Source organism: Empidonax traillii, unplaced genomic scaffold (assembly GCF_003031625.1).
Source record: "Empidonax traillii isolate 1590-97213 ecotype Southwest subspecies unplaced genomic scaffold, ASM303162v1 scaffold854:size264813, whole genome shotgun sequence".
In the NCBI taxonomy this organism is placed as follows: domain Eukaryota; kingdom Metazoa; phylum Chordata; class Aves; order Passeriformes; family Tyrannidae; genus Empidonax; species Empidonax traillii.
Genome location: NW_020956047.1, coordinates 162,529 through 184,548, shown reverse-complemented (window position 1 = coordinate 184,548; position 22,020 = coordinate 162,529). Strand labels below are relative to the sequence as shown.

Here is a 22,020-nt window from a genome sequence, read left to right as displayed (position 1 = left end):
CACCTGTAACTTCACACTGGGATGAGCTCCGGGCTCTCCCTGCCCCAGGAATCGTCTACCAGAAGTGCCAGGGAGATGAAGCAGGTGGGAGGAATTCAAGTGCAGGTGATTCCCAGTCTTTACACTCACTCCACTCGCTCAAGGTAAAGTCAGTCTGGGAGTTTTAAAACACTGACTTACAGCTTCTGGTTTTAAAGGGATCAGAGGTTGGGAGATACTTGGAAATCAGCCCAGCAGGAAGATGCAGGAATCCTGATGGAGAGACAGCAGGCAGTGAAGAGCTTCAGTCTCCAGTGGCTGCAGGTGGGAGATGGAGAGAGCCCTGAGCATGAAACTTTGCTGCAGGCCTGGAGAAAGAGGGATCTCTCCTGTATCCCACAAGCTGGGGAGGAGTTGGGAAGCACTCAGGCCCTTTGGGATGGTGTGTGCTGTGTCTGCCAACAGCTGCTGCTCCTGAATGGAATTAGCACTGGACTCACATCCAGGAATGGGAAACATAGACATGATTTCATTGATATTAAAGGCCTTGCTGCAGGAGAGTTCTGCATGTTGACAGGATAACACACAGCTTTAATACAGCAAATGTCTTGAGCTGGTGGGGATTCTGGTGCCTTCCTCGTGGAACACGTTTATTTTCAGTGTTTAAAATGGGCCCTGAGTGAAATGAGAGTGAGATCCTGGTCCCTGTTTCCATCAAACTACTTTTCTTACCAAAACTCCACCTCCCACCTCGCTTTTTCAAACAAGTGCTGAGCCTCAAGGGTTCCAACAGCAACGAGCATCACCAGTCTCAGTGTTTGTCAGAACAGACATGTAGCATGGGGTGTTTCTGCCCCTTTCTCAGGGCAGCTTGTTAATTAAAGTGGATCCCTCAGGAGTGATCTTTTCTTTGGAAAAGGGAGGAGTTCAAAATCCAGGCTCAAAAGGACAAAGAAGGATGGGAGAAAGGAAAAAAAACAAGCTGTTTCTCAGAGGAAATGTGAATGTGTGATGCCAGGGCACAGCAGTTTTCTTTCCAGTTCCTCTGCTTCCTCCAGAGTGGTTTGACTTTGAAATATGGAGAAGAAAGTTGGCGTGTTGCTTGTTTTCTCTACTGGGAGAGGTGGAATGGGAAGAGGGGGCAGGTTTTGCACCACTGATGTCTCAGGGGTAGAGGGTTTCCTTTAATATCCCCTGGTATTGAAAACAGCCTGAAATGACTTTTTATTAGCAAAAAAATAACCGATGTGATGCTTTGGTATTCCCATTAGGAAGGAAGCACAGAGATTCCGTGTCAACTGTGGCATAAGGAAATGCTGGTGGTGATGATTCTTCCTGGAAAACAGTGGAGGGTGCAGGTCAGATATCCTAATGCTTCCATGTTCTCCAGGGATGTGGGTTTGCAGGCACAGTCCTGCTATGGGACTAAAGGAAAATCTACCCCCTGGAACAGCTCTGTCAACCTCAGAACCTGCAGGGCTGGCCCAGCCTGAGCCATTGTTACAGCAGTGACAAAAGGCACGGGGGTAAAAATCGTGTTATTTCCTCTGGAAAGAAAAGGGTTCTATTTTTAATCTTTTTTTTTTTCTTTTTTTCCCCTAATCTTTCTATTTTATTCTGCTGGTGTTTATAGTGAGAGAGCACAATGCTTCTTGTTACCATTGTCCTTTGTGTGACTGGGATGTAAGTAGATGTTCCTCAGCAGATTGTCTGGGATACAGAGTCCAGAGAGATTACGCTGCAGGAAGTTCTAAAAAACAAACAAAAAAAAGCCTTAAACAATCCCCTCCACTCCCCCCTCCTCCAAAAAAAACCCACCCCAGCCATAACCCAAACAAAAAAACCTAGAAAACTGTCACAGATCCCATGTGGGAATTTATTATTTTGCGTATCTATTCTGTTAGCATTCTCTTTTTTTTTTTTTTTAAAGGGATAATTTCTTCTTGGAAAATCAGATTTACTCCAGAGCTGAGGGGTTTGATTTTGAATAAGGCAGTAAAAGGCAATATGTTCCTGCAATGGTTTTTTTTTTTTGCTTTTTGATGGGGAGTGGTTGGCAGGGTTTGTGTTTCAGTTCTCCCGTGGAGCCAATCCTTGTGCCTCCACAGCATCCCAGTCCTCAGGAAAGCCCTTCCACGTCTTTTAGGCTGGAATTAGCGCTGGTGTTCAGCAGTTTGGGGTTTTGGGCCACACCTCCCAGCTCATCTGGGGAAAGCAGATTTTCAGCATCTCTGGGCCATTGTTTAGGTGTGGTGTTTTTACTGAGGTTTTGATAAAACTGTTATTTAAAAAAAAAGCCAAAACCTTGGCTTTGCTTTTAAAAAAAAGCCAAAACTACTTGATGTCTTCAAGAGGATTTACAAAAGTAGACAAATTGTGCCGTGCAGCTTCTGTGGATAGTTTAGTGCTCCCTTTTGGGAAGCCTTCAGAATTCTCATCTACACACTTGGATCCTTTATCCTAAAACTTGGCCATTCCACAATTTTTTTGAGTTCACAGCTTTTTGCAGGCCTTTCAGGAGTTTTCTTTGTCAAGATACAGGCCTTGTGAGGAGGGGGTTGAAAGTGGGATGAGTGCTGGAAGGTCCTTGGTGTAGCTGGACATTCCCCACATGGATTTCCCGCCAGGAAATTCCTTTGGGATGTGGCAACTCTGTCCTGAAGAGAGGAGTTACATTTCACAGAAACATCTTCCAGAGAGGATTTCCTTTTCGTTCAGTGTTACACTTGAGTGTTTTCCCAGGGAACCAGTGCAGGGCTCAGCTGGGTGGCCTCCCATGGAGTCTGGCTCACCTTTTGGAATTCCTGGCTCTGCTTTAGTGGGAAGTGGAACTGCCTGCGAGGTGTCTAAAAGAGGCTGTGGCATAAAACTGAGCAGCTTTTTCCAAGTTGCTCTTTATGTGAAGCTGAGTATTTTGCAGTGGTGGAAACTGCAGCTATTCCTGGGCAACACTGAGCTGCCTTCCAGAGGGAAAGGGAGGGAAGGGAGCTGTGTGAGCAGCCAGCCAGTTCTCAGGGGCAGCAACAAGCTGGGGCAGGCAAGCAGGTACCCAGCCAGCTCCCTGAGCAGAGTTCAACTCAGCCTCAGCCTGCTAAGCCTGAATTAAATCGACATTAACAGAGCGTGGGGAGAAGGAAGGTTTCACCCAGGAATGAACTTTATGAACCCATTAATAGGTGTTTCTCGCTGTTTTGCAGTGACAGGACCAGCAGGCCCCGTGTCAGTCTCAGCACTGTGGGCTGGCACTCCGCTGTGCAACGTCTGGAGTTGCTTCTTTTTCTTCGAAAACCCCGAGTTCAGCCCCCCAAACTGGATTTCAAGGGCTTTGTTCCCTCACACCCCCTGTTGGTGTGGCCCCTGCAGGGTCAGATCCCGTTCTGGTCCCTCAGGGATGAGGGTGTTGCTGGGCGGAGCTCCCCAGAGTGTGACTGCATCAGCAGGAGACGCGAAAAGCTGATTTTTAAATTTTGTTTCCTTTAAATACTTATCACAAATGTAATTTCTGTATCTTTTATCCGTTTTAGGAAGCGTGGGCTGGTAGGAAACAGGCACTGAAAATACAGCAAGTGACCAGCAGCCTTTCCTGGGAACCAGGTGCCTCTGGAAGCGTGGGAAACTGCGTGTAAAATGTGAATTGTGTGCCAACAAGATGGTTTGTGACAATTCATTACCCTGGCAACTAGAATTTCCTGGCTGTGCTGGTAGTGTGGTTACTTGCTGCTAGCTGGTAACCTGCCTAATCCTGCTAACCTTCTTATTGTAACCTGCCTAACTATTGTTGGCAATCGGCTTTGGGCACTAAGCCCTGACTATTCGCAGCAAGTTTGGAGCTCTGCAGGTGCAAATACGCTCGTTTTTAGTCCTGTTGACAACCAGCCTTTGCTGTAGGGTTTGTGCTTGTGAAATTAGACACCATCTCATCAGCTGTGTCAGTTGTCAGGAAATAATAATATTTCTGGCCCGTTATCACGTGCCTTCTGTGTGCTCCGGCCACCATGGCATGGGAGGGGGGGGATTGTCCCCTGTGGATAATCCTGGGAGGCAGGTCTGTGACACACTGGACAGAATTAAAAGGGGTGAAGTCCTGCTTGTCCCTTGTCATCTCCTCACCCCCACCCCCTTTTGCTGGGAGAATTGGTGAGTTGACTCAATCAAAGGGCTTGAAAAACAAGAACAGGAAGGATGGGGAGGCCAGAGCTTGCGCTCCTTGGGCACGGACAGGCTGTTGGATGCGCTCAGCTGGCTGTGGAAGGATTTCCTCTGAGTAAATCTGGGCAGAGATGCCCAGCAGGGCTGCACTGAGGGTTGATTGGTGTGTTTGTGCACTCTTAGCGCAGGGGAAACCTCTTAATGCTGCTATTCCTTAACAGAACTATCCAAAGCACCGGGTCGGGTCCCACAGCTTCGTGTCTGTGTGGTTTGCCTTGCCCAGTGATCCCTGATTTCTCTGCCCCATCTGACTGCTGGGTGTTTGCAGTGCAAAGCAAAGCAGGGACAGGAATTTTTCTGATTTGTAAGCTTTAGTTCTGATCTGTCATTCCTCAAATACCTGAAATTCCTACTGAAGAAAGAAGCAATTTTTTTATTTTTTTTTTTTACCAAAAAATTATACAACCAGAGATGTAAGACTGTCATTCCACTGAAGGTGAGGAAGGTCTTTTATTGTTCCCTTCATCTGTAAAAGATAATGACCTAATAGTTTTTGCCTCAAATGAGAAGAGAATGTGACCTCCTGCTTGCTGTTGTGGTAATTATGTACATGAGGAGATGGTTTCTAGAGGAAACAGCGTTTTAAGTACAAAGAATGCTTGAAAGAAAAAAAAAAAGCACAGTATCCAAAACTTCTGGCTTCTTATTTCAAAAATAAATATGTATAATTGTTAGATAGAAACACTCTTCTTGCACTTGGAATTTATTATTTAATACTACAGTCTACATGCAGAGTCATCCCCTTCTTCCCATGTGGTATTTTTAACCTTTTTTTTTCCAGCTGCACCTTTCTCATTTTCTTTGCAGATTTTTGAACATGTTCCTACTTTTGTGCTCTGGCCATTAATTAAAATACTAAAGGCAGAATATTCAATAATGTGTGGGAAACTTTCCTATTCATCTCCCTCCTGCAGCCTCCCTGAAAGCACAGCTCATCAGCATTTCTCCTTTAATGAGCTCCTCACCTCAAAATGCTTCTGTTGTAATTTGCCAAAATCTTTCACCTGGATTTCGATTCTTCATGTGGAAGTTACTGGTTCTTTCCTTTCAATATTGTTATTTTCTTTCCCTTTTTCTGGTTTGTCCACATGTTCCCCTTCTTTTTTTGAAGTATATTTTTCCTTTCCTTGTTTAATTCACCTTGACCTGTCAGCCTCCGTTTCTGTTCTGTCATCTCTGATTGTCCTTTGCTTTCTTTCCTTTCCAATTCCTTGCTGGAATGTTTATCCCTTTATGTTTGTAATGCAATTTCTGAACATTTTTTTTTTTAACTTAAATCTCATTATCCTTCCACTTTGAAAAGCTGATTTCCATAAGTGGTTCCTCTAATATCTCCAAATTTGATCTCCCCTGTCTTTCCCAAATTAAAGAATCCTGGTGTATATTATGTGAAAACTGAAGTACCTTCTTGTATTAAAACCATTTATATTTGATCATTCTCGTTGCCTTTTTCCCAGTTATGTAATTCCCTGTTAAGATGGGAGGACCAGGAATGCAGGATTCAGGATGGAATTGTGCTTTCCCCCCAATTTTATAGTTTGGGAATATATTTTACCCTCACATGCATTTATTGGTGCTGATTAAAACTGATTTATATCTTCATCCATCACTGCCCTCAGGCTGGAAATCCAGGTAAACCACATGCATTGGATCCCCTTATTCCACGAGATTCTGCTTGAATTTTACTTTTTCAGAAATGCTTAAAAAAAAAAAAAAAAAAGTTGAGGTATAACCTCCAAAAGGTTATATCCTATTTTATATCATATTTCAGTGCTCATTAATTCCGTTATTGTTAAGGTTAATGTGTAAAAATTCAGGGAAAAACTCAATCCCAACTATACATCGGTCCCCAGCTCCTTCTTCTAAAACCTTAAAAGGCAGTGATTTTGCTACTTTCAGTTCAAAGCAGTTTTAGTAGTACCTTTATCCCCTATTTTAATAGTTCACCAATTGTATATTTATTCTTTTAGAACCCTTGGTCGAGTGCTGTCAGACCTTAGAAACACACTGACTGTTTTTTCTGATTTGAAATCTCTTCCAGTAATGTGATAAAAGCCAGAACTTACAGCTCGTCTGCCTTCTTTCGGGGAAAAAAGATTTCATTTCCTAAGGAGACAAGTCCCAGTAACACGTGATTATTAACTGGACAACTCTCCAGAATTCCAAAACGCTCCCAAACACAAGCACACCCACCTTGAGTTTGGATTGTGGGGCTGCCAGGTATCAGCAGAGATTGCGAACTGCGTAAACTGTGACTTTTTTTTTTCTTTTTTTTTTAACTTATGAAGTAATGATTCATATTTCCGTTATTTTCATTAATTATTAATTAATGTTTTATTCAAGCTTGATTTTTTTTTTTAAGTTTCAGTTTCACATTGGTTACGCTCACGTTTCTGAAATAAATAAAAGCAATGGTGTTTAAAGAACCCTTTCAAACTTTGAGGGACCGTGTAACAAATTAAGGAGGATTTTTATAAACAGATTTTATGTTTCCCAGCCCTGAGTGTGACAGGTTAGCAAGAAAGTCAGTCATAGGAGAAGGAAAAAAAAAAAACCACCAACCCCCAGAGCTTTTATTTCCATTCTTTGTTGTGTAGCAGCTGAAATCCTGAGTAACCTGTGTGTGAAAAGAGCTACTCCAGCACTGCTCGACAGAGCTTGACACGACAAGAGTCACCTGAGGTAAACCAGAGGCTCCCTTTGCTGGGATAAAATTGCATTTACTGCTCCAAAGTCTTTGCCAGCACGTGGAAAAAAGCTGGATATGAGACCTCGGTACCTGCACAGCACACGAGGTGTTGTTGTTATTAAACAGTGGTTTAATAACAGATCAGAGGTTCACTAATGCCACAGGAGACTAGAATAAGGAAGTTTAATACAAAAAGGAAATTATTTTCTTGGTGGAAAGCAGCAACTTGAGCTTCCTTACTGGAAAACCAACAAAAATTCTGCACTGGGAGGGCTTTTGAAGCCAAGAGGTAAGAATTCACGGGATTTTGTGTCGGTAGCAAAGCACCGGGTTTCTCTCTGGTGTCTGTTCCTCTTCCAGCCATGGAAGAGGTTCCTGAGCCCCGGGACATCCTGTCAGGTGGCTTCTTCATCGCTGCCTTTGTCTTCAGAATCATAACTTTCATATTCCTCCCCCTCGTACTGGGAGGCCCCCTCGGCCTCAGGGTCGGAGTGACCTTCCTCCTCCTCCTCCTCCTCCTGCTCCTGGGAGCGCTCAGACCGAGGGCTGGGGCTGGAATGATCCTCCTCCTCCTCTTCCTCCTGGGAATGGCCAAGTGACTGATCTGCCTTTGCTTCCTCCTCCTCTTCCTCCTGGGAATGGCCAAGGGCCAATCCTGCCTTTGCTTCCTCCTCTTCCTCCTCCTCACTGTTGCGGATGGAGGGTGGGCTGGACTCGGGCTCAGCAGCATCAGGGCTGGCTTTGGGCTCTTCCTCCTCCTCCAGCTCACTGGACTGCTCATTTGGGGTGGAGGTTTTCACACCTTTTCCCTTCTCTTCCTCCTCCTCCCAGGACTGCTCCGAGTGGGGACTGTCCTCGGCTGCTCCCTCAAGGAATCCCCTTCCCTTCACTTTGATCCTGATGACTCTGAGAAGACAATTTACAGGTGAGATTCTGTTTTCATGGAATACAGGACAAATCCCAGTATTCTTAACTGGGGAAGGAAAAGGGAAGGTGGGGGACACACACACACACCAGAGTCTCTTTTATGCTAAAAAGTAACTCAGCAGTATGGCTTATATATCCCAACTTTTTTATTTCTGCTTCCCTTTAAATCATAGCCCTTCGTGGGTATTGAAAATGACTTTTTATAAAATCATTTTTTAAAAATTCAACTTTGGATTTGAAATTAGGTTTAAATTTTAACACATAAAAAAAAAATGTTTTCTTTGTTTTTCTCTGAAGTGCATTCTGTAGCCAGTGCCCTCCTCTGTTTTATGAAATGCTATTTATTTCAGGGAAAAGGATAAAAATGACATACTACCACTAATGTTAGTAAAGCAAACCACATGGTCAAACAGTTCCCTGGGAAATGCTATAAATAATTAAAAAAACCCGCCCCAAATCTACACACTCAGAATTTCCTTCTAATTATTACACATGCAGTGGGTGAGAAGAACAAAAGCCTTCAGTAATATCTCTACCTTTCTCTGGCGTCAGTGGAGATGAAATCTTCAGCAGTGGAGCACTGGAGCAAAATAGTTGTTTGTCCTTTCTTTGAAACAAACTCTGGGTTTATCCCCAGTGCTCTCAGCCTGTTGGAATAATGCTTTTCTGCAGCTATTCTGGCGTTTTTCTGCGGGGAAAACCACAATGGTTACGCGTTACCTGATGCACTGAACGCCTGCCTTTTGATATTTTATTGGTATTAATCCTCTGTTTCGTTAACTGCAGCTGACAAGTGGAACGATTATTCGCTGCAGGCAAGAACGGCAAAGCCACACTTGAAAATTTTACATCAGATTGTCCTCTCCTGCACTGGCGATTTCTGGTTGTGTTCAGAGCTACTCTTTGTTGCACCTGAACTGGACAGCCTTACAATGGTGAGTCACAAACATTAGTAACATTTACGAGGGGCAAGAGACATTGAAACAGGTAAATGCTGGTCCCAAAAGCGGTTTTCAAGTGTCTTCTCAAAATGTTTGACTGCAAATGCCTTATTCAGTATCTGCAATAACACAGAAACAAGGCAAACCTGAGTGACTCTTTCGAAAAGCAGAGGCCTCTGTTTAACTCTTTCTTCCATTTCTTGCAGCTCTTGCAAATATTCCTGCCTTCTCTGCTTCTCGTTGTTCCTGAGGGAGGCAGAGCACAGGAGGAATTGCGTTATTAATTCACAATACAGCAAGTGACTCATAACAAACTAAACATTGTCCTGCTTAAAGATGAATAAAAGGTGAGTCCTGAGCAAACCCCATCTCTGCAGCTGTCACTTGGGCTAAGCAGAGACAGGTTACTGAGGTTAAACACAGGCTGAGTTTGGATTCTTGGAGGTTTTGGGGATTTAAAAAAAAAAATCTGGCTACTTGGGGGTTTTTAAATGCTGATTTCACCCAGATCTTCCAGTTGCTCTAAGCAAAATTAACCAGAGTACACCATAGGATGTGAATAGCATTAAAAATCAGTGCTTTTCAAGCTTGGAGAGAATCCTGCTGCTTTAGCAGGTGACTTCCCACGTTCTGGATCATGGAACACTTTTTTCCTGGTTGGCTTGTCAGAGGCCCAATCAACAGAGCAGGACGATGAAACTGTTGATTCAGCAACTGAAATGGGCAGTGGGATCCCAGCAAGCACTGGATAATCCAGGTGGGATGGGTTGTAATCCCCACTGTGTGACAGACACCTCACTAGGTCAAGGGTGGGATCCAAGGGGCCTTTTACACTCCTGTCTCCTCCTGCCTCTCTCCCTGCCCATCTGGGAATTCCTGGGGCATGGCAAGTTACTCCCCAGTTTGGGGAGTGAACTTCCTTGTTGCTGCTCACTTGGGAGAGCATTTACACTGAGAGACCTCGTCACCCAGCCCTGCTGAAATGAGCATTAGCAGGTTAAGCCCCTGGAGCAGCCTCAGAGCGTCAGCAGCAGGGAAATAACCTTGCTCTGTAATGGCATCCCCTTCTGTGCAGACAGGAGTAAAGCCCTGAGTGTTTTACAGAGCTCCTCGAATCTGATTAAGCTGAACACCGCAGTGTGAATTTTGCTGGTGAATGAACTCACATCGAATCTGCAAGAACACCTACACTGTCTCCCTTCATTCTCCACCTACTCTGACTCCAGTTGTTTTCTGCTTCTGTCCCGGAGTCAGCAGATTGTCTCCAAGGACACATTCATCATAAAGCTCCTGTTCCCAACAGAATGCCTGCTGACTGGAAATTAGGAGTCCTGTTTGCCCAGGAATCCTGCCCAGGCACGAAGCAGCAGGGGCAGAGCAGTCCGTGCCTCTCACAGTCACCTGAAATCGGTGATGCTCCTGCAGTGCCAGGCCAGACCACAAACCTCGCTGAAGACTCAAACAGGATCCATTTTTTGTAGGATTAGAAAGAGCAAGAAGCAGAAATGGTTTTAAACTAGCCCCAGACCCCAGGTCAGGCAGCAGTTCTGGGAGTAGACCCGTGTCAGAGAGCTGGAGCCGCCTGGAGTGCCAGCTCCCAGCACTCACATCATTCCCTGTGTGCTGCTTTCCTCAGGCATATGGAAACAGTCTGCGAATTGTGTCCCTCCTCCAGGTAACTTTGCATCCCATTCCTCCCAAACACCAGCAGCTCCCTGGGTAGCTACTGTTAACACATGTGAAGTTAAAATAATATTCCTGCTCCAGTTTTCCCTCTCCAGTGGGGCCTGCTGGGACAGGGGAGTGAATTGTGGCGTGTTCACTGCCCCAGTGTAGCGACCCCAGGGCAGTATCCAACTGAGCAAGGATATTCCCTCACTACACTGTTCCTTTTCCTTTGAATTGTCAGGAACTTTCCCTCTTTAGCTGATGTGTCAGCTGAGAAAACACAGGAGTCCCCTGCTAGCTAACCTGGAATACTCTGAGGTGGAATGTATAATATACACGTTCTAATGATTTTAGTATAGATTAACAACAATTTCCCGGTTGAAATACTAAATCTGACCATTTTCACTGTCTGCTTGCACAGTGCTTAATTTCTCACATGCCATTATGTCAACCTAGACTACTTTTTTACACATTGTATGTTTAACATACAATGCAATCCTGAACCCCTCATTCTCACTGTTGGATGAGAGGTTCTGGATTCAGGGGAATGCCACAAAATACCTGAATGTTTTTAATTTGGATTTAGACATCTGAGCAAGGCTCTGATGTGGGTCATTGGCCTCAGCCCGAGCCAGTACAATTTTCTGGAATTTTTTCTTTCTTTGTTTCTGCTTTGTTCTGTTCCTTTTTTGTTGTTCTTCCAGCTTTCTCTTTTCCTCGAGTGAATTCCTGGTGGGGAAAACAAACTAAGGCTGAATTCGTATTAAATCAAGAGCACCACTTCAAAGGAAGCTTTGGCAAAGATGATTCCAAGGAGGAAAACGGGCTTGCCATGAGAGGACACAAAGTATGTGCCATTTTAAGGGATTCAGGATATCCCTTTCCTAGGGACATTCTGAGAAAAATTCACTATTGTTTCTTCGACAATCGTAAACTTTAAGTATTTTGTTTCATATTATTATAAGTTTTATATTATAATTAAGCCCTTATATTAACAAGTTCAGTCCTATATTTACTGCATGGAAGAATTAATTACACGTGTAGGAACACACACAAAAAAATCTACTTTTAAAGTACGTATAAACTAGAGCATCTCTAAATAATCACCTTAGGGCTTGTAGCCTTCGTCTCGTGGATTCTGTGTTTTTGGGAGACTTGGATTTTCCAGATCCCAAGAGCTGGGAATTTGCACTTGGATGCCTCGTCTGGGGTGTCCGTCTGGGAGAGGCGAAGGGCCACCGGGTTTCCTTCAGCTTCTCCTCGTCCTCCTCGATGTCCTTCAGAATCTTGCCCTTGTTTGAGGGGATACAGGAAGTCAGAAGATTGAAGGGCTCGCACACTGTGAGGTCTTTCACTTGCTTTTGCTGCAGGAGCCGTTTCTGGAATCTCTCGTGTAACCTCTCGAAGTCTGGGACGCTGGGGTTGATCCTGGGTCTGTGTTCCGGTTGCTTTGGGTCGGCGCTCTTGTGTTTCTTGGGTTTGTTGGTCCCTTTTAAGGCCAGCCTGCTGTTGGGGACGGAGGAATTCCGCAGCATCTCCTCAGCTCTCATCCTGATCCTGATTTCCCTGTAGAGCTCCTCCTCCTTCAGCCTCTCCTTAAAATCCGGGCTATAAACACACTTGGGAACCGGTTTTGCCCTGAACATTTTGACTGGGTTTTCGGGCACGGCGAGGTCTCTTAACTGCATTTTCCTGATTTCACTCCTTTGCCTCTCTCGTTCGATGAACTTAAAGGGCTTCTGGGAGGCCAAGAGCTTGAGTTTGCTCCTCTCCCTCACAGACCTCCTGCGCTCCTCGTTCCGCTGCACGATGTCGTGGTAGAGCGGCAGGAAAATGGCGGCGGGCACCGGATTGGCCCGGAATTTTTTCTGGCACTCTGCTTCTTCCTCCAGTTGCTTCTTCAGCAGGTGATTCTCCAGCTCGACCTGCGACTTGGATTTCACGTTCTGCTCTTTCTTCTGAGCTTCTCGGATGGTCATCTGGAAAGGCTTGGGCACGGTGACTTTGGGGGACCACTCCTTGTGTTTCTTCCACCCCTTCCTGCCGGTGGGTGAGCCAGGGGGGCTGTCTGGGAGGCGGGAGATGTAATCTTCCACGGAGAAGCCATCCCACATCTTCTCAATCTGTTGCTTAGCGAACGAGGATGATCCGGTTTCACTCCCGTTTCCTTCGAACGCTAACTCCACATCGGACACGTCGGATATAGTTGAGCCCAAGGGATCGCTTAAGTCGGAGTCTGAAAAGGATTTGTGCAAGTTTAGAGGCTGATACGAGCTCTTGTCCCAAGTAGGCCTTGGAAAAAGGGGGGAAAAAGAAAGCTTGGTTTGAGCCAGTCTGACATTGGTGCAAAGGCAGTAATTTCACTTTAAGGAATCATTGCTAGGAGCAAAAATGGCAGTGGCTGAGGGGGAAAAGAGGGAAAAGAGCAGCACGCTGGGCACTGACACCAGATGCCAGTTTTAGTGCTGATCACCAGGTCAGCACTACCCAGGGAAAGGCCCTTTCTTAAACATGCTGCCCAGACCCTGCTGCACACCCTCCTCTAAACATCCCAGCCTGGCAGCGACGTGAGGAGCGTTTTTATTATTAAAACTGTCTGTTCTCTGATCCTGTGCTCACAGGAGATGGGGAGATGAACACTTTCCAGCCCCGGAAACACAGCCTGGTTGATTTACAACTGCCTGCAAAGCATCTGGGAATCTTCAGCTAAGAAGTGCCCCCCAACTTACCTACAAGACTTAAAAGAGGGGTCCTTTCTCCTGTCCAAGGGTTGTGCTCCCTTTAAATGCAGTTTGTTCCGGTACAGACTTTCCAGTTTTTTCATGGTCTCCAGGTGGGCGTTCTTCAGCTCTTCCAGCTTCAGGTAATACTCCTGATTTGAATTGCACATTTGGGAGATGTCTATCCACTTGTCACAGTCTCCTTTCAGAGGAGGGGTCTGCACTCTGTTGGTATTTGAGTCCAAATCAAAGCCATCCTGGAAAAGATGTTTGTACAATTTTCTGACTGTTAAAAGGAAGGGGAAGAAGGTTCTTAACGTTGCTTTATCCTAATTTAGTCTAATGGATGATACAGTAACAGCAAATAGAGTTAACCTGTATATAAATGTTACTGCACAGCTCCCTGGAATGATCTTACTGCATATTAATTTATGTCCTGGGGGTCCTATTTAAAGCCTGTAAAAATTCCCAAGTCTGTCCTGTAATCAATATATTTATACCAGGAATTATGATCAAAAGGACTTACCAAAAGCAAAAACTTCACTATTTTTGTAAAGTGTAATTTTTCCTTGATTACTATGCAGCTCTAAAAAAAGCCTTTAGTTAAAAGCAAACAAAACCAACAGAACCTTCTCTGCCTCCCGTTTCCATAAGAACTCTAAAAATAAGTCATTAGAGATCTGGTGTATAAAAGGTTATTCTCATTTCCATAATTTACTGTGAGATGACAGGGATTCTGTGCAGCTTGTATTTCCAGTACTGTTGGAACTACATCTGCCAGCATATAGATGACTATATATATAATATATATAATATATTTATATAGCTACACATATATATATATAAAAATATACTGGCAGCTGTGTGCAGGTAATATTCTTTAAACATCTTTAAAGCTTACACAAATCAGGGAAGTTACTAAAGCCAGGTTAATCTGCATTACAAACGCTTCATTTTACCCCCTTTTTAAAAAAAAAAAAAAAAAAAAATCACGGGGCAATTTCTCTATCCGAAAAATTAGAATACAAGTCTTCCACACCGGAGGTATTTTAATAAGCTTTGACATTCCAACAAAAAGTCTTGGAGGTTTTCACAGCAAAAGTCCGGCGTGGAGGAAAGGAGTGGCCCAACGCAACGGGAATTACACGATCGCAGAGGGAAATTTGAAGCGAGCGTCGTTACAGAACACCCCGTGACGGGCATTATCCGCCTCTCCCTGGACCTGCCGCCGCCAGCACGGTGTGCAAACCCCTCCAAGCCTCTTCCCCGGGCTGGACACCGCCAGCTCCTGCTCCTGCCTCTGCCCCAAGCTCCTTAAGGGATTGGCGCTGCCGCGGGACCATCTGCCAGGCCTGGCCCTGCCTGTCCCTGCACATCGCGCCCCGTTCCGGGCCGGGAGGTGCCGACCCGCCTCGGGCTGCCGGTGCGGGCGGGTCCCTCTGCGGGGCCGGGTGAGCCCGTCAGGCCGTCCCAGGGATGGATGCCCCGCGGTACCTGCGCGGAGGGTGCTGGCGGCGGCCCCCGCTCGTAGAGCGCGGCGGGCGCTCTGGTGCGCGGGTCCAGCGGGGTGCGCAGGCAGGACGCGGCCAGGCAGGCCGCCCGGTGCGCCTCCTCCATCCCGGCCCGCGGGCTCGGATCGGCCCGGCCCGGCCGGAAAGCGCGGAGGGAAGCGGGGCCGGAGGGAGGGAAGGAAGGAGGGAGGGAGAGAGGGAAGGAGGCGGCTCCCGCTCCGCCCCCGCGCGTTATAACCGCCCTGCCCCGAGCCCGCCCCGCTCCCGCGGGCCCGGCACCGCATCGTCCTCTGCGCCCGCGATCCAACTCCGGGGCTGGGGCTTGACTCCGTCCCCTCTCCGCGTCTGCTGTGATCCCGAGTTTTAGGTCGGTTTTTTTGCAGGATTTTAGTCTGAACCTGCAGCTCCCTCCTTGACAAGCTCGCGGTTTTTACGCCCTCAGGTCACTGAAGCAGCTTTTTCAGGTAAGCAGTACCGGAATACAGCTACACCAGGATAAGCAGGAATGTTCTACCCTAAACTAGGATAAGCAGAAATATTCCCCTCCAGGAATATTCTATCCTAAACTGGGATAAGCAGGACTATTCTTCTGCAGGAATATTCTACCCTAAAGTAGAATAATCAGGAATATTCTACCCTAGGAATATTCTATCCTAAATCAGGGTAAGCAGGAATATTCTGCCTCTGTAGAGGCACATTGATGACTGATGGACCCAGCTGTTGTAGTAGAACAAAATACTTTTTATGTAAAGAAACAACATACCTTTTGTGTAAAAAGATATGAAAAGATGAAATCACACCCAGTTGTTGTTGTAGTTCTTGTGGAGAACTGGAAGTTTGTGATAGTGGGGAATGAAAGCTTTAATCAAAGTGAGTACCTAAACTGAGAGATCCCTGCTGGATGTAACCCCTGTGGGGTAAGGCATCGTTTGCAATTTTAATCAGCCAATACATAATTCATGCAGAACATTAATGCCTAAATCAACTGTCTAATTTATGTAGTTTTATTTTAATTATTCTCTGTGTTCCACTTGGCAAGTCACAGGGAAGTATTTCAGCAACAGCAGGTCAACAACACAGTGGAAATTTCCTCAAAGGCTCCAGCTCCAACCCCTCACTGCCAACTTCAGGAGACAGAGCAGAGCAGGGAACGTGGCAGTGCTCCCCAGCGCTGTCACTGCACAGATCCTCCTCCCCTCCAGCCCTTCAGGAAAGCTTTTGGAGAAGCAGATGTAACCCAGCACGTTACTGGAGTGCACTTCAGGGGTGTTCTCAGAGTACATCACAAGAGCCCACGAGTTGCTGTTAAACTTTACAGAGCTAAGTGGGAACACAGAGGAGCAAATATAAACCAGTGTTCTATAATTCTGCTAGAAATAAGGTAAAGACTCGGTAGGCTACTGTGTGTTTATTGATAAACAGCATTTCCTTTTTGCAAACAAACCGGTTTTAAGTTAACCTGATCAACATACACAAGTCTCAGTGGGGTTTAAGACCATTCACACAGGCGCTTTGGGTGAGGAAACCGCATTCCAGGTTCCAGGGCAGGAGCCCTCGGGCACAGCTCATCAGCTCAGCTCAGCCTCGAGTGTTCACCTGCGAAGAGTTCACACAGTCAGGCATAAGAAATCACAGGATACACCACAATTACTTCTTTGCTTAAAGATCCTGGGGGTTTGGTGACTCCAATTCCTTGCTTTAGGGTGCAGTATTTATACAGTGGTTTTGTCCCAACTGCTGTTACTAAAAGGCCAAACGGTCTTAAGCAGCACATAAACAGAGAATACTACACAGTAATTGTATTTTGAAGCACAGCAAGTTAATGCCATGAACTATCCTGGTGCTTGTGAAGGAAAGATAAACCAAAACACGGTGCCAACACTACTCACCACGTCATCGATCTTGAGAATGCTGCGCACGGTCTCTGTCGCCAGAGTCAGCGCGCTCAGAGACACCAGCAGAGGCTGCACGACCAGCTCCTCCAGGATGTTGGAAATGCCACCCTGGGGGAACAAGGAGCCTTTAGTTTGTGCAAGTCCCAATACAGTTAGATTTAGCACACTCTTTTTCAGTAGAATCCTGAGGGCAGTCGATTCTTAGACTACCACAGGGCTCGTGCTCTCCTATTCGCAACAGCAGCATTACAGAACTCATCTTCTCTCCCCAAGCACTTGACATACCCTGTCAAAATTAGCCAAGAGAAAGGCTAAACAGTGACAACTGAAAAGGAGCTGGGCTGTGGTGCTACTCCTGACAGGAGTACCTTCCACTGCACTTCGTAATGATGGATGATTCTAAATGCATCTACTGTTGTAGCTGAAATGCTTTTGTAGAGACACAGGATCTTTCCTGTCCTGGGGGTAGGGCTTATAACATCTGTTACCAATGCTCAGGGTGAGCTGTTTGTTGGGAGAACAAGCTGTAGTTTCCCTCAATGCTAATTTTAGGGAGACTGTTAAGAGACAAGAACTTGCCCTCTCACTAGTCCAGCCCTAAGGGGAAGCCTTTTCCAGGTGTTACAACTCCTCCTTACCTTCCTGACATTAATGCCAGCCGTTTTCTCTCCTTGGGCATGTCTGTTCCTCAGCTCTGTCACTGTGGAAATGGGGTTGAGGCCTGCATTCTCAGCCAGGGTGGAGGGGATCACCTCCAGGGCATCCCCGTAGGCACGGACGCAGTAGGAGTCCATGCCCTTCAGGGTCCGGGCGTACTCGTTGAGGCGCAGCGCCAGCTCGATCTCTGGGGCTCCCCCTCCTGCAATCAGAGCTCTGGGGACACAAATGAAAACCAAACCTCGTTACAAACAGGCTTTGTGTCTTCCTGACACACCACATCAACCAAAAGGTGTCGTTACCTTTTCTTAACTAAGCATCTTATGACACACAGGGCGTCGTGAATGGAGCGCTCGGCTTCCTCCAGGACGAGTTTGTTGGATCCACGGACCACGATGCTCACGGTTTTTCCAGGGTTTGTGCAGCCTGTAATCTAAACCACAAAACCAAATACTGAGAGTGAGGGGGAAAATAGATTCTGGACAAAAAAACCCACTTCCATTGGTGTTCTCAAGTTCTGGACAGCACCGATGTCTGGCCAAGCAAAATCATGGCACTGCCCAAGCTGGTGCTACTCAGAGCTTAGAAGCAGGTATTTAAATGTTATAAGTTCAGTAGTAAAAACCATGAAGTTAGCACCTGTTACTAAAATAAGTGGCAGATGTTAAGATGTATTAGCATTCTGTCCCTCACTCACCTTTATTAGTTTCCCAGAACCGTTCAGGTTGACCTCCTCTGCCAGCTCAGCAGAGCCCAGCATGTCAGGGGTGAACTGGTCAATGTGAGCCACGGGCTTAGTTCCAATTGTCTGAAAAAATAATGGGGAAAAAAAAATTAATCCAGAGCCTGACTGCAGAGTCAGCAAGTACCCTGCATGTTGTTCTTCTGCTTATCACAGTAAAATGGAGAGTCAGGACTGTGGTTTTACATCCATCCTGAATCCTTCTACAAGTGTCACTGCTTAACAGAACGGGAATGGTTTTTGGGAAATGGCTGGTTTTGCATTATAGTCAAAACATGGAATTTGAGAAAGTGTCATAATAAACAGTTAGTTTTGGGGTAGATTTTAAACACTGCTACTAATTCATAGAACTCACTTTACCTTACATATAAACTCAATGTCTTCTCTTTCAATGTCTTTAACCACCATGATCTTCACTTTGTTCAGAAAATGGAGGGCCAGGTCACTGAGAGCATCCCTGGAAAAGAGAGGGAAGGAGTCAGGCCACAGTGCTCAAATTCCTTCAGAGTACAAAGCAAGGATGGCATGAAACTCAAAATACAGACAATGAGAGTGCTTTCTAAAGGTACAGTCACTGTTACTCTGCCAAGTGTCACTGTTACCATTTGGCTTAATTTTTCCAGGTTTTTCAAACAATTCCAACTGCTCCCCCAGCCACACACAGGAAGTAAATCCAGCACACCTCAGAATAGACTTCTGAATGAGCAGCACATTGCAGCCAGCCTTCTTTATCTGCTTCACCAAATTCAGAATATAGGCTCTCTCTTCACGCAGCACTCTGTCCATCTGAGCATAATCAGAAACGACTATCTGGTTGTCCATCTATTTAAGAATGGAAAAGAGAAAAGCAACTATGAGCAACTGCTGACTTTAAAAGCAAGTGTCAAAACATTCCATGCTCTTTAATTTAGTCCCCAGTGATTCAAAAACAACCAGCACAACAGCATCTTAAAAAAACACGTGTTGCCATTACATTTGCATCTCCCAAGTCCCAGAGCACGAGGTTCCACTCTAGCCCCAGCCTGACTTACATCTGTCTTTGGAGCAGACAAGCAGAACTGGATGAGGCCAATTTTGGCTTTTTCCACTCTGGTTACACCGGTATTTGCCACTTTCTGAGTCAGGACCAGTCCTTCAACCAGTTCACAGTCATCAATTGTGCCTCTGGAAACAAACACAAGCCGTGACTGGAGCGCCCCGGGAAGCCGATTTCACAGGGATAAAATGTATCCAATGACAAGTTGTTCCTTACCCCAACTTCTTAACAATTTTAATGTCTCTGAGGTCCACACTGTTGGCCGTAGTTGGGTCAATCACCTTCATCACGGCGTCCACGCTCATTGGAGAAAGCAAACTGGAATACTGGCACACAACCTGAGGGATTTGGTAACACAGAGAGACTGAACACTGAGAAACAGCCACTTCCAAACCACGCTGTCACTGCCTTTCAGTGTTTGACTTTGGAATTTAGAAATCAAAGCTTGTTTTCCCTCCCTGCCCGCCAAGTGTCTTAGCAAGGCACTTTCCCAATGGCTGCTCCGGGGCAAGGAAGGAGCGACGCCGGAATTTCTCCTTCTTAAAAAAGCACTTAAAGTGAGACTTTTGAGCCCAGATTTATGATGTTCAGGGTACTGTTAGTAAGGGAAGAGCAGCCCAGAGTGGGAAAAGCCTGGCTTGGCTGGAGGTTCCCAGCCCAGGAGCTGCCGCACCTTGGAGTTGAGCGACGTCGTGGCGCTGTTGAGCAGAGTGTCCCTGTCACTCAGCTCCACCGGCTGGGCCATGTTGGTCAGCACTTCAATGCCCTTCTCCAAAGCTTTCTGGAATGACTCCGAAATGATGGTGGGGTGAATTCCTGGCCATAAATAACAAAAGGCTGTCAGGCAGTTCATACTTTTTCAAACCAATGGTTCTTTCTTTTTTTCCTTCACCTCCTTTTTCCCTTTGAAAATTCAAGAGACTCAGGTCAGAATAAACTGAAGAAGACTCATCAACATGTTCTTCACAGGTTCATGACCTCCCTTATTACTTTCCACTGTTAAAACCAAGGGGGAAAGCTGTAACATTCCAAATAACTTGTCCTCACAGACAATTCCTGCCATGCCAGAAACACCTTCCCCAAATTCTCTTTGCCTCTGGCATTCTCAAAGCTGCTGCTGTCCAGGGGATGCCTGTGAGGAGCCTGACACGGATTTTATTTCACATTTTCAAAGGCTGTTTTCCCACAGTCCTGTAGGAAGCTCCCCAGTTTCCCTGGAATGGGATGTACCCTTTACTTTTTCACCTGAGAACAGCTCCTTTAAGTCTTTGTCATACAAGTGGAGAGAAAGCTTTACTACTTGCATATTAAATATATATATATATTTACCTTTTTGAAGGAGTCTGGAACAGGCATCCAGAAGAGCTCCAGCAATGACAACAACAGATGTTGTGCCATCACCAGCTTCAATATCTTGTGCTTTGGACAGCTCTACCAACTAAAGGAGAAATTATGACAAAAGTTTACATCTATATATAAAAAATGAACATCGAATATAAAAATATAATAAAATAGTAAAAATATTAATTATAAATATAATATATAAAAATATTGGGGTTTATTCAATATACTTAATTATATTATTAAATATATATATTCCTGCTCAAGTACAAACACAATAATAAAACCCAAGATATTCAAACCAAGATGTTCCCTGAGCACAATGCACAATGTTTCCTCTCTGTCACCAGTGGGCAGTGCTCCTCAAATCTGTATTTTCTCATCCCAGAAACTGAGCTACAGCACAGATCACCCTCCCAGCCCCGGGAAAAGGAGCCACTCACCATTTTGGCCGCAGGGTGCAGGACCTGCATCTGCTTCAGGATCGTGGCACCGTCATTAGTGATTGTCACATCTCCTTTAGCATCCTGGATCTGGGAACGAAGGGGAGGGGCACAGCTCTCATCAGCAAACCTTTCATCTGAGACTCAACACGAAGTGTTCGCCCTGACAGCTTCATTTCCCACACCCACATGTGCATTTAGTTCCCACTTTCCCTTTAGTAACTGAAACCTGGGAAAAAAAATTAAGGCAAAAGGTGGCATCCTATATAGGACACGTTGCATTTACGGGATCTCCACTAAGCTTAGTGTTTTAAAAACGGGAAAAAATTTAGAAAAAAGTAAGAGTTTACCATTTTATCCATTCCCTTTGGTCCAAGGCTTGTTCTAATCGCATCGGCAACGGCTGGGAAGAGAAGAACACGTTTGCAAGCTCATCCAGAGAACTACAAACGCTCCGGCACCTAAATGTGCCTTCTAAACATTAAGTGCCTGCCACTATTAGACAGCTCCCAGACATACTAAATGATCCCAAATAATGGAATGACGAAAAACTCTGCAGTACCAGGACTGACTCCCACAGATCTTTCTTTTAAAGGATTAATATCCGATGGCTCGATCGCAGCCATTTTAAAACCGAGAGATAACAAAGAAACGCGATGCACGCCGCAATCCCGCCGGGAGTCGTGTCAGCGCCGGGTACCGCATCACCCCTCCACCTCCAGCCGCTAAAACCATGGAATTCCAGCTCCCAGGGATCGGGCCACGCGGTTCTCCCCCCCCACACCCCCTCCCGCACCTTTGCCGGCCGCGATGTTGCTGAAGCGGATCTGGGCGGGCTTGTCGCGGTCCTGGTAGGCGCTCTTGGCCTTGCTGGCGGCCCCGGCGGGGGCCCTGCCGTGCGCGTTGTCGGGCATGGCGGGGATATCGGGACAGGCCGGGAATATCGGGATGGGCGCACCGGGATCCTTCCAGAACGGGGGGCCTTCCGCCTGGGGCTGCCCCTCTGCTCGCCTGCGCGCCTCTGCGCCGCCAGGAAAGCTCGCTCTCTCCGCCTGCCGGCCGGCGAACGCCGCGGTCGCCTATGGAGGAGCCGCGCGCACGGGCGCGCGCGGGGAGAGGGGAGGGGCCCTCGGGAAGGTTTTTCCCGCCCCGGCGGGGCCGCGCGCGGCGCGAGCCGCTCTGAGGGAGCGCCACCGCTGGGGGGCGCCAGGGAGCGGATCCACCGGGATTGTCCTGAGGGGACACCGGGAGTGGAGAGGGGG

The 22,020-nt window shown here is 46.3% G+C and overlaps 2 protein-coding genes across 3 annotated transcripts; both read right to left on the bottom strand.

The window, feature by feature from the left end:
- Window positions 1-7,221: 7,221 nt before the first annotated feature.
- FAM161A (FAM161 centrosomal protein A) lies at window positions 7,222-14,824 on the bottom strand. 2 transcript variants are annotated; one of them, XM_027902233.1, is made up of 7 exons: window positions 14,628-14,816; window positions 13,143-13,390; window positions 11,521-12,705; window positions 8,892-8,991; window positions 8,341-8,492; window positions 7,699-7,783; window positions 7,222-7,395 (listed from the first exon to the last, which is right to left on the bottom strand). In XM_027902233.1, the coding sequence occupies exons 1-7, from the start codon at window positions 14,748-14,750 to the stop codon at window positions 7,273-7,275; spliced, it is 2,016 nt and encodes a 671-aa protein (XP_027758034.1). In that variant the 5' UTR covers window positions 14,751-14,816; the 3' UTR covers window positions 7,222-7,272. The 2 variants fall into 2 exon arrangements, with proteins under 2 accessions (XP_027758034.1, XP_027758035.1); XM_027902234.1 differs by having other exon boundaries at window positions 7,222-7,783; window positions 14,628-14,824.
- Window positions 14,825-16,035: 1,211 nt separating this feature from the next.
- CCT4 (chaperonin containing TCP1 subunit 4) lies at window positions 16,036-21,743 on the bottom strand. The gene is made up of 14 exons (XM_027902235.1): window positions 21,555-21,743; window positions 21,109-21,161; window positions 20,759-20,848; window positions 20,304-20,412; window positions 19,648-19,790; window positions 19,191-19,312; window positions 18,970-19,102; window positions 18,621-18,760; window positions 18,299-18,395; window positions 17,894-18,004; window positions 17,499-17,629; window positions 17,178-17,412; window positions 16,534-16,647; window positions 16,036-16,240 (listed from the first exon to the last, which is right to left on the bottom strand). The coding sequence occupies exons 1-14, from the start codon at window positions 21,670-21,672 to the stop codon at window positions 16,223-16,225; spliced, it is 1,614 nt and encodes a 537-aa protein (XP_027758036.1). The 5' UTR covers window positions 21,673-21,743; the 3' UTR covers window positions 16,036-16,222.
- Between the last annotated feature and the right edge of the window lie 277 nt (window positions 21,744-22,020).

Excerpts from the sequence above, each read along its gene's own strand:
- CCT4 (XM_027902235.1), bottom strand. The coding sequence starts at position 21,672 with ATGCCCGACAACGCGCACGGCAGGGCCCCCGCCGGGGCCGCCAGCAAG. Across the intron at positions 18,761-18,969 it reads TGTCTGCTCCAAAGACAGAT|ATGGACAACCAGATAGTCGT; the intron begins GTAAGTCAGGCT and ends ATTCTTAAATAG. Across the intron at positions 18,005-18,298 it reads ACATTGAGTTTATATGTAAG|ACAATTGGAACTAAGCCCGT; the intron begins GTAAAGTGAGTT and ends TTATTTTTTCAG.
- FAM161A (XM_027902234.1), bottom strand. The coding sequence starts at position 14,750 with ATGGAGGAGGCGCACCGGGCGGCCTGCCTGGCCGCGTCCTGCCTGCGC. Across the intron at positions 8,992-11,520 it reads CGAAGGCTACAAGCCCTAAG|GAACAACGAGAAGCAGAGAA; the intron begins GTGATTATTTAG and ends TGCCTCCCTCAG. Across the intron at positions 7,784-8,340 it reads TCCACTGACGCCAGAGAAAG|AGTCATCAGGATCAAAGTGA; the intron begins GTAGAGATATTA and ends TTGTCTTCTCAG.